Below are 11648 nucleotides of genomic sequence, written 5' to 3' on the forward strand. Positions count from 1 at the left end.
CTTCTAATGTAACTCTATGGCAGTAGCCAAGGGGCTAGAATTTTCTAGCTCTACCCTTAGACTTGGCGGTGATGTAGTGTCCCCATGAGTGACAGAACACTGAGCCAATCACAGTGCAATGCTCCTTATTTTCTGCTGGCTTGCCCCACCACCACAGAAAGCACTGAGCTAGGCTGAAACACCTGCATTTTGGAGCTACCTTACTCAAGAAACAAAAAAGAGGCCACGTTTGTATGTGGCTTTATTAACTCTAACTTATTTTACATTGTTTTCAAACTGATATGTGACACGTACTAATGCCAAAATAATATCCAAAACAGGCAAAAAATGTGGGCCCCACCTTCCCTGAATGACAGGTCACCACTGGAACACACTGTCGTACATGTCGGTCCAGAACATCCCAACAAGCTTGATGGGTGACATGTCTGGTGAGTATGCAGGCCATGGAAGAACTGGGACATTTTCATCTTCCAGAAATTGTGTACAGATCCTTGTGACATAGAGCCGTGCATTATCATGCTGAAACATAAGGTGATGGCGGTGGATGAATGGCACGACAATGCGCCTCAGGATCTCGTCACAGTATCTCTGTGTATTCAAATGGCCATCGATCAAATGCAATTGAGTTCATTGTCCATAGCTTATGCCGGCACATACCATAACCCCATCGCCACCATGGGGAGCTTTGTTCACAACATTGAAATCAGCAAATCTCTCACCCACACGACGCCATACATACTGTCTGTACAGTTCAAACCGAGATTAATCCGTGAAGAGCACAGTTCTCCAGTGTGCCAGTGGCCTTCGAAGGTGAGCATTTGCCCACTGAAGTCGGTTACGACGCCGAAATGCAGTCAGGTCAAGACACTGGTGAGAACAACGAGCACGCAGATGAGCTTCCCTGAGATGGTTTCTGACAGTTTATGCAGACATTCTTCGGTTGTGCAAACCCACACTTTCATCAGCTGTCTGGTTGGCTGATCTCAGACGATCCTGCAAGTGACGAAGCCGGATGTAGTTACACGTGGTCTGCAGTTATTCTTATTTATTTATTTCACCTTTATTTAACCAGGTAGGCAAATAGAGAACAAGTTCTCATTTACAATTGCGACCTGGCCAAGATAAAGCAAAGCAGTTCGACAACATACAACAACACAGAGTTACACATGGAGTAAAACAAACATACAGTCAATAATACAGTAGAAAAATAAGTCTATATACAATGTGAGCAAATGAGGTGAGATAAGGGAGGTAAATGCAAAAAAGGCCATGGTGGCAAAGTAAATACAATATAGCAAGTAAAACACTGGAATGGTAGATTTGTAGTAGAGGAAAGTGCAAAGTAGAAATAAATAATGGGGTGCAAAGGAGCAAAATAAATAAAATAAATAAATACAGTAGGGGACGAGGTAGTTGTTTGGGCTAAATTACAGATGGGCTATGTACAGGTGCAGTGATCTGTGAGCTGCTCTGACAGCTGGTGCTTAAAGCTAGTGAGGGAGATAAGTGTTTCCAGTTTCAGAGATTTTTGTAGTTCGTTCCAGTCATTGGCAGCAGAGAACTGGAAGGAGAGACGGCCAAAGGAGGAATTGGCTTTGGGGGTGACTAGAGAGATATATCTGCTGGAGCGCGTGCTACAGGTGGGTGCTGCTATGGTGACCAGTGAGCGGAGATAAGGGGGGACTTTACCTAGCAAGGTCTTGTAGATGACCTGGAGCCAGTGGGTTTGGCGACGATTATGAAGCGAAGGCCAGCCAACGAGAGCGTACAGGTCGCAGTGGTGGGTAGTATATGGGGCTTTGGTGACAAAACGGATGGCACTGTGATAGACTGCATCCAGTTTGTTGAGTAGGGTATTGAAGGATATTTTGTAAATGACATCGCCGAAGTCGAGGATCGGTAGGATGGTCAGTTTTACGAGGGTATGTTTGTCAGCATGAGTGAAGGATGCTTTGTTGCGAAATAGGAAGCCAATTCTAGATTTAACTTTGGATTGGAGATGTTTAATGTGAGTCTGGAAGGAGAGTTTACAGTCTAACCAGACACCTAGGTATTTGTAGTTGTCCACATATTCTAAGTCAGAACCGTCCAGAGTAGTGATGCTGGACAGGCGGGCAGGTGCAGGCAGCGATCGGTTGAAGAGCATGCACTTAGTTTTACTTGTATTTAGGAGCAGTTGGAGGCCACGGAAGGAGAGTTGTATGGCATTGAAGCTCGTCTGGAGGTTTGTTAACACAGTGTCCAAAGAAGGGCCAGAAGTATACAGAATGGTGTCGTCTGCGTAGAGGTGGATCAGAGACTCACCAGCAGCAAGAGCGACATCATTGATGTATACAGAGAAAAGAGTTGGCCCAAGAATTGAACCCTGTGGCACCCCCATAGAGACTGCCAGAGGTACGGACAACAGGCCCTCCGATTTGACACACTGAACTCTATCAGAGAAGTAGTTGGTGAACCAGGCGATGCAATCATTTGAGAAACCAAGGCTATTGAGTCTGCCGATGAGAATGTGGTGATTGACAGAGTCGAAAGCTTTGGCCAGGTCAATGAATATGGCAGCACAGTATTGTTTCTTCTCGATGGCGGTTACAATATTGTTTAGGACCTTGAGCGTGGCTGATGTGCAGTTATGAGGCCGGTTTGACATACTGCCAAATTCTTTTAAATGATTTTGGAGGCGACTTATGGTCGAGAAATTAACATTCAATTCTCTAGCAACAGCTCTGGTGGACATTCCTGCAGTCAGCATGCCAGTTGCCCGCTCCCTCAAAACTTAAGACATCTGTGGCATTGTGTTGTGTGACAAAACTGCACATTTTCGAAATGCCTTTTATTGTCCCCAGCACAAGTTGCACCTGTGTAATGATCATGCTGTTTAATCATCTTCTTGATATGCCACACCTGACAGGTGGATGGATTATCTTGGCAAAGGAGAAATGCTCACAAACAGGGATGTAAACAAATTTGTGCAAAAATTTAGAGAAATACGTTTTTTGTGTTTATGGAACATTTCTGGTATATTTTATATCAGCTCATGAAACATGGGACCAACACTTTACATGTTCCGTTTATATTTTTCTTCAAAATGACTTCAAGATCAAAATACTTTTTCACGTTGTAGTTAGTTATGTTTATTTCCTATTACTGAACAGCAGGACGAGGGGCACCCAAATATGTCGTTCTGCCCCTGAACAAGGCAGTTAACACACTGTTGCTAGGCCGTCATTGTAAATAAGAATTTGTTCTTAACTGACTTGCCTAGTTAAATAAAGGTTAAATAAAAAAAATAAAAAAGACACTTCAGTCCCAATCAATGAGTATGCGCACGTCGATTGGGGGTTTGGTCGGGGGGCGGGGACAATATACTGCAGCTGTCCATGGTTGGGTTTGGTGGGTGCGCGCGGTTCTCTGGGATGCGACCATAATCACATACCGTTATTATATCTCTCTGGATCATTTCCCTATACAGTGCATCAAAACCAACGACAAGAGGTAAGCATTCTCATGGATGTGGATTGTTTATTTTTTTTGTACCCATTTTCCCTTTGCCCTTGAAAATTACTGCTGATTTGAGCGAGTTCAATCTTACATCTAGAGAAGGCCAGCAAGCAAACCAACATGGATGCTGCGCAGTCCTGCTGGTGATGCAGCTACAGAGATTAACTGCACCAAGCATCGCATTTACAGATTCAAAATAATCCTGAATATGTATTATATTCTTTCTTTGTCCTTATGGCAAACGGACATTCCATGAATGATGGTCATGTATTCAATTCATTTAACCAGCGTCAAAGCGTACGGGTTTTTACATTTTGCAAACGTCGATTTTTGTGAAAATGAGTCATTTGATCAGTCGTTGTGACATGGCCTATGAATGGTACCAGCTAGTTCGGCTGGAGGTTGAAGATACAGTAGTTTATTTCGGTTGAGGGTTGAAGATTATTTTACGACTAGTCCGCCATCTCAATAAATCTAGTCTATGTGCCGGCTGCTTCCTCAATAAACCTAGTCTATGTGGCCGTCTGCTTCCTCAATAAACCTAGTCTATGTGGCCGGCTGCTTCCTCAATAAACCTAGTCTATGTGGCCGGCTGCTTCCTCAATAAACCTAGTCTATGTGGCCGGCTGCTTCCTCAATAAACCTAGTCTATGTGGCCGGCTGCTTCCTCAATAAACCTAGTCTATGTGGCCGGCTGCTTCCTCAATAAACCTAGTCTATGTGGCCGGCTGCTTCCTCAATAAACCTAGTCTATGTGGCCGGCTGCTTCCTCAATAAACCTAGTCTATGTGGCCGGCTGCTTCCTCAATAAACCTAGTCTATGTGGCCGGCTGCTTCCTCAATAAACCTAGTCTATGTGGCCGGCTGCTTCCTCAATAAACCTAGTCTATGTGGCCGGCTGCATCCTTGGATGTAAATAATGATTCTCACTCCCCAGGACCACCTCACATTAAGTCTCAACATTTCCGATATTACTTTCAATTGAGCATCCGATTGAGTACATTATTTGAACTGACTTAGTTTTTTATTCAGGGATAGGCCTATGATGGAAAATGCTCAAGATGAAGCATTTTGGCCTTACCCTCAAGGGCCTTCTGCAGTGATGGTTTCTTAATGCTATAGGCCCTTGAGATCCTCTGGATACTATATGCCCTTGTGCTGTCTGAAGCTATTAGTATCTTCGTGTTTGAAACATCATGCTGTAGCTTCTGACTGCGCAAGGTGATTTGTTAACTTCTTACTGATTTCCTATTGCAACAATTGACAATGACAGAGTAGCTAGTTTGAAAAAAGACCCCTAGAGTACACATTGCAATTAAAGATAGTTATTTGCGTGAGACCTCAGCTCCAAATTTTACAACAGAGTGACTGAAAATGACAACAAGCGAATTTGTTATTGACTTAGTAATAGCTACAGGATTCTGGCATTTGTAGACCTATTCTAAATACAAACCCAAGTTAATTTAACAGTATGTGACTAAATTGTCTAATCTGTTGTTGGAGGGAGATGGCATCTAGTGTTACAGGCAGATTATTTACTCTGCTCTCCTTTTACAGGGTAGGCCTACTGGAGTCAGGGAAACCCTGCTGACAGTGCACCAATTTGGAGTGGCGGTAGGGATAAGGTGTCCAATAGATTCCTGGAGTGTGGGAGTATTTAGTGAATTTGGAGCAGAATTGCACATGCACTGTATTTGCGAGAATGGAAGAAAAAAACACTGCTTTAGTCAACACACAGGGTGCTATAGGCTGAATAATAGAATAGCCATGACTCATTTATAAATAAACAGGTGCATTGCTTCCTTTTCTCTGTTTTCAGATTGTGAAGGACGTGAGGCATCATGGCAGCTCATGAACAGGCAAGGCAGCGCTCACTCTCCACCTCTGGTGAATCACTCTACATTGTGCTTGGCATTGACAAGCTAGCCACTCCTGATGACATCAAGAAATCCTACAGGTCAGTCAGAGAGGCACAGACACTTACTGTAGTAGTCATACTAATACTCATAAGTAACAAAAAAAAGACAAATTAAATTTAGAGTTGTGCCACGTATAAATATAGCCTTACAGTATTCAGACCCCTTGACTTTTTCCAAATGTTCTTACATTACAGCCTTATTCTAAAATTGATTAAATTGTTCCCCCCTCATCAATCTACACCCAATACCGCATAATGACAAAGCAAAAGCAGGTTTTTAGAAATGTATGCACATTTATAAAAAACTGAAAAATCACATTTACGTAAGTATTCAGACCCTTTACTCTGTACATTGTTGAAGCACCTTTGGCGGCAATTACAGCCTAGAGTCTTCTTGGGTATGACGCTACAAGCTTGGCACACCTGTATTTGGGGAGTATCTACCGTTCTTCTCTGCAGATCCTCTCAAGCTCTGTCAGGTTGGATGGGGAGCATCGCTGCACAGCTATTTTCAGGTCTCTCCAGAGATGTTCTATCGGGTTCAAGTCTGGGCTCTGGCTGGGCCACTCGAGGACATTCAAATACTTGTCTTGAAGCCACTCCTGCGTTGTCTTGGCTGTGTGTTTAGGGCTGTTGTCCTGTTGGAAGGTGAACCTTCGCATCAGTCTAAGGTCCTGAGCGCTCTGGAGCAGGTTTTCTTCGGGGATCTCTCTGTACTTTGAATCTTGTTTCTCATGGTCAGAGTCCTTTAGGTTCCTCTTGGCAAACTCCAAGCGGGCTGTCGTGCCTTTTACTGAGGAGTGGCTTCCGTCTGGTCACTCTACCAGAAAGACCTGATTGGTGGAGTGCTGCAGAGATGGTTCCCCTTCTAGAAGGTTCTCCCATTTACACAGAGGAACTCTGGAGCTCTGTCAGAGTGACCATCGGGTTCTTGGTTACCTCCCTGACCAAGACCTTTTCCCCTGATTGCTCAGTTTGGCCGGGTGGTCTGTTCTAGGACGAGTCTTGGTGGTTCCAAGCTTCTTCCATTTAAGAATGATGGAGGCGCTGTGTTCTTGGGGACCTTCAATGCTGCATACATTTTTTTGGTACCCTTCCCTAGATCTGTGCCTCGACACAATCCTGTCTCGGAGTTCTATGGACAATTCCTTCAACCTCATGGCTTGGTTTTTGCTCTGACATGCACTGTCAACTGTGGGACCTTATATAGAGAGGTGTGTGCCTTTCCAAATCATGTCCAATCAATTGAATTTACCACAGGTGGAATCCAATCAAGTTGTAGAAACGATGATCAATGGAAACAGGATGCACTTGTGCTCAATTTCGAGTCTCATAGCAAAGGGTCTGAATACTTATGTAAATATGTTTTTGTTTTGCAAAAATTTATAAAAACATGTTTTTGCTTTGTCATTATGGGGTATTGTGTGTAGATTGATGAGGAAAATGTTTTATTTAATACATTTTAGAATAGGGCTTTGATGTAGCAAAATTTGGAAAAAGTCAAGAGGTCTGAATACTTTCCGAATGCACTGTATGTTGTCTTTATTGGTAGGTTTTAATTCTCACTCTTTTGTGTTCTTAGGAAACTTGCATTGAAATTCCACCCTGATAAGAACCCAGATAACCCAGAAGCTTCTGACAAGTTTAAGGAGATCAACAATGCCCATGCCATTCTGAACGACCCCACAAAGCGGAACATCTATGACAAGTACGGCTCCCTGGGACTGTACGTGGCTGAGCAGTTTGGCGAGGAGAATGTGAACACCTACTTTGTTCTGTCCAGCTGGTGGGCTAAGGTGAGACTGTGAGGGGCCATGGGGAGGTGGGGACGTGAAGGGTCCACATGTAGAGTGGACTTAGGGTCAAATATAAAACACTATTTTATAACACAAACCCTATAAAAAGAAAGCCTCTCTAACACTGTTGGCTATTGTTATTGTTTTTTCTTCTTGATATCTCTGTCTCTCTCACACACCGCCTTGTTTTCCCTCTGCAGGCGCTGTTTGTGTTCTGTGGCCTGGCCACTGGCTGCTACTTCTGCTGTTGTCTGTGTTGTTGCTGTAACTGCTGCTGTGGGAAGTGTAAACCACGGCCCCCAGAGGGCCAGGAGCCCGACTTCTATGTGTCCCCTGAGGACCTGGAGGCCCAGATGCAGTCTGACGAGAGAGGTGAGATCGACTGCTTATTGTGTAAGAAACATGTTTCTGCATGAACACAAATCACATAACTTTACCAGAAGTTTGCAACCCTGTCACTAACACTTGATTTGTCTCAATTGCATTGTAATTTACTATGGAGTTCCATCATCACTGACCTTTTATATCTTACCCTGTGTGTGTGTTTGTGTTTGTGTGTGTGTGTGTGTGTGTGTGTGTGTGTGTGTGTGTGTGTGTGTGTGTGTGTGTGTGTAACGCTCTCTCTCTGACAGAGGGTGGCGGTGAAGCCATCTTGGTGCAGCCATCAGCGACAGAGACCACCCAGCTGACGTCAGATGGTCACCATTCCTCTTACCAGACCGACATGGGCTTCAACTAAACCCTGTCAGGCCTGTGGCCCTGCCTGCTACCCTGCTCCACCTTAAAAGGATGATAGGGGCAATCTGTTTCAACTTCACTAAGAGCGCCATGTCCTGGAGAGGAGATGGAGGAGCGAGCTTGGCCTACATACAAAACTCTTGAAGACCCCCCCCCCCCCCCCATTTCCACCCTCTCCAGAGTGGTCCACTCCCGCCTCTATGTAGGAAGAAAGAGAAAGAAATTGTTTGCTTCCTTCCCTTTTGTTCTTTTGTATTCTTTGGCCTTTGACCTCACAATCCTCCATCCCCACAGTCCCCTTTCCATATTCAGTGTGATGGTGTAGCATGCACTGATAAAAAAAAATCATTGTTTTCATTTGTTTTATTTTGTTGAATGTGACATTTGTTGTGCTTTCAGAATTCTATTGGTGCATAGGTATGTGCAATACGTGCAGTACCATTCTAAAGTTTGGACACACCTACTTATTCAAGGGTTTTTCTTTATTTTGACTATTCTCTGCATTGTGGGATAATAGTGAAGACATTAAAACTATGAAATAACACATATGGAATCATGTAGTAACCAAAAAGGTGTTAAACAAATCAAAATCAATTTTATATTTGAGATTCTTCAAAGTAGCCACCCTTTGCCTTTATGACAGCTTTGCACACTCTTGGCATTCTCTAAACTGTCACAGGAAAGGAAGACCCAGAGTTCCCTCTGCTGCAGAGGAGAAGTTCATTAGAGTAACTGCACCTCAGATTGCAGCCCAAAAGAATTCTTCACAGAGTTCAAGTAACAGACACATCTTAACATCAACTGTTTAGAGTGGACTGTGTGAATCAGGCTTTCGTGGTCCAATTGCTGCAAAGAAACTACTACTAAAGGACACCAATAATAATAAGAGACTTGCTTGGGCCAAGACACATGAGCAATGGACATTAGACCGGTGGAAATCTGTTCTTTGGTCTGATAAGTCCAAATTTTAGGTTTTTGTTCCAACCGCCGTGTCTTTTTGAGACGCAGGCAAGGTGAATGGATGATCTCGGCATGTGTGGTTCCCACCGTGAAGCATGGAGGAGGAGGTGTGGGGGTGCTTTTCTGGTGACACTGATTTATTTATAATTCAAGACATACTTAACCAGCATGGCTACCACAGCATCCTGCAGCGATATGCCATCCCATTTGGTTTGCGCTTAGTGGGACTATCATTTGTTTTTCAACAGGACAATGACCCAACACACCTACAGGCTGTGTAAGGGATATTTGACCAAGAAGGAGAGTGATGGAGTGCTGCATCAGATGACTTGTATCAGATGACCTGGCCTCCACAATCACCCGACCTCAACCCAGTTGAGATGGTCTGGGATGAGATGAACTGCAGAGTGAAGGAAAAGCAGCCAACAAGTGCTCGGCATATGTGGGAACTTCTTCAAGACTGTTGGAAAAGCATTAATCATGAAGCTGGTTGAGAGAATGCCAAGAGTATGCAAAGCTGTCATCAAGGCAAAGGGTGGCTACTTTGAAGAATCTCAAATATAACATATTTTGATTTGTTTAACACTTTTTTGGTTACTACATGATTCCATATGTGTTATTTCATAGTTTTGATGTCTTCACTATTATTCTACACTGTTGAAAATAGTAAAAATAAAAACCCTTGAATGAGTAGGTGTGTCCAAACTTTTGGCTAGTACTGTATTTGTGAGTGTGATTCCTTTGGGGTACAGTTTACTTGATGTTTTTTGCTCACTGATAAGAGGCTCGGCTCAGGGAGTTCTGGATAGTGAGGTGTTTTGCTGTTCATTGTCTTTGCTTCATGCTGGAGTAATCATTAAACATCCAAGGTTTGAGCTACACAGTGCTCAGTTTGGAATTGCCATCAGCTGATGCCAGCTATAAACATATAGCTCCTTTCCTTCATCCACTTTTAAACCCATCGATTTGGACTCCTGTTTACCTGTGTTTGTGCCCTTCCAATTGCATTGTGGTTATGTTGCCCTGAGACCTGTGCATGTAGAAGGGGGGTAGGGATTTACGACGGCAAGCAATATCATGAAATGCTGATGATGACGTCATTGTTTTCTTAACATTTGGTGGATCTTGGCTTTTCTGTTATCTGACTTGGCTTACTTTGGTCTCTTGTTTTGTGTAGGAAGTATTGTTTTGTCCTGCCCCTGAAACCTGAATTGAATGCTTGTAATCTTGCCTCTAACTTCCCTGCATTGAAGAACTGACTAACACCAGAAGATAAATATGATACATATAGGTTTGTTTACACGTATATATTTTGTGTAGTTTTACTTGCCACTGTGCCACCCACAGTCCCGTTGGATTGCTTGGACGCGTGCGTCCCAGACATCTCTGAGCAACACTTCTCTGCACATTTGAATGGATGTTCTCGATATCCAGTTATTTAACACGTTTTACCAGTGCTTTCTGTTCTTGTGGTTCCAAGTGGTACCCCACACTGTCTAAGCCAAGGACCTTGACCTGATCCATATTTAGAGTGCGATGTCCATTTTATTCCGAGCACTATTCATCTATGTTTAGATGTGACGAAAAAGATCATGTGTAGGAAAAACTTGTGAGCATTTGAAGAATATTATCATCATCGTGTTTTTATAGTTGTGTTGAAGGGAATTCTAAAGAGTTTTGTAATTGTCCAATGCTGTTAATTTGTGTTTACCATCATTGAATTCTGAGTGTCGATATTGAGTGGGCTAGCACTACTACAGGCAGCTCTTATCCTATAACCAGAATATACTAATGTTTTTAATAGAAATATATAGACCGGAAAATACGTCCAGTGTAACTAATACATAACTTGCCATAAACAGCCATTATCGTCATCGTTTTTTTTTCTTCATTAATGCCAATTATGTGTTTCAATGGTTTACAATGATGGGTTTCTGAGCTCCTCTTGCCTGCCCTCTGCTTTTGATGGTACGGTTATTTGACCTGTGTGATCCTTTTACAATGTTTGCTGTGCCCTCCTGAGAAAAAAATACCATAGATATACCTACATATTATCGCTTCTTCATTGACATGTTGGAAAATGCTAATTGTTAAATGAGTTGAACGCAATGTGTGTTAAAAATAACTAAAGACTACTGGATCAATGATCAGGAAATGGTGACATGACATGTTCTTGATACAGAGGACATATAGTGTAATGATAGTGATATAGTAATTTGATGCAATTTTATTTAAGGTATCATATTTTATCATGGTTTTGATGATGAGCGGCTATAGTTATAAATGGTATGTTGTTTTGATGTGGCCATTAAATTTTGCAACGCATGGTTTAATGGTTAAGGTCTCTTGTACATACACTTAAATATGTAGTATAAATCTTGACCTTTATGTTGTAGCATGGTAATACTTGTGTGTCTGAAAGAAAACAAAGTGGGTCATTGATCTGATTTGCTGTTGGTAAAATAAATGTTCTTGAACATTTACCTTTGTTTTGTTTATCATTTCAATTCTCATGCTATGCTGCAATTACGATATTCAAGTATCATTAAGTGTCGTGCTATTACAGTAGACTGAAAACATAATATTCTACATTCAATAGGCCTATGAAATACTGTAGGCGTACACTAGAATATGGGGTAGATGGAGACAGAGCCCGTGCTGTGGAATCCTGTCTTCAGCGCTCACTCATTTTACCACTTGATGGATATTTTACCAACGCTGAAAGATCCAGCACAGCC

The 11648-nt window shown here is 42.6% G+C and overlaps 1 protein-coding gene across 4 annotated transcripts; it reads left to right on the plus strand.

Annotated features, from left to right (window-relative positions):
- The first annotated feature begins 3349 nt into the window (after positions 1 to 3349).
- LOC106567344 (dnaJ homolog subfamily C member 5) lies at positions 3350 to 11391 on the plus strand. 4 transcript variants are annotated; one of them, XM_082960052.1, is made up of 6 exons: positions 3352 to 3492; positions 5056 to 5123; positions 5318 to 5455; positions 6999 to 7212; positions 7413 to 7605; positions 7845 to 11391. In XM_082960052.1, coding segments are annotated over exons 3-6 (525 nt in total). In that variant the 5' UTR covers positions 3352 to 3492; positions 5056 to 5123; positions 5318 to 5339; the 3' UTR covers positions 7847 to 11391. The 4 variants fall into 4 exon arrangements, with proteins under 4 accessions (XP_013991955.1, XP_082816178.1, XP_013991953.1 ...); XM_014136478.3 differs by having other exon boundaries at positions 7413 to 7584; XM_014136479.3 differs by having other exon boundaries at positions 5056 to 5112; positions 7413 to 7584.
- The last annotated feature ends 257 nt before the right edge of the window (positions 11392 to 11648 follow it).

This window comes from Salmo salar, chromosome 13 (genome assembly GCF_965601325.2).
Source record: "Salmo salar chromosome 13, fSalSal1, whole genome shotgun sequence".
NCBI classification, from domain to species: Eukaryota; Metazoa; Chordata; class Actinopteri; order Salmoniformes; family Salmonidae; genus Salmo; species Salmo salar.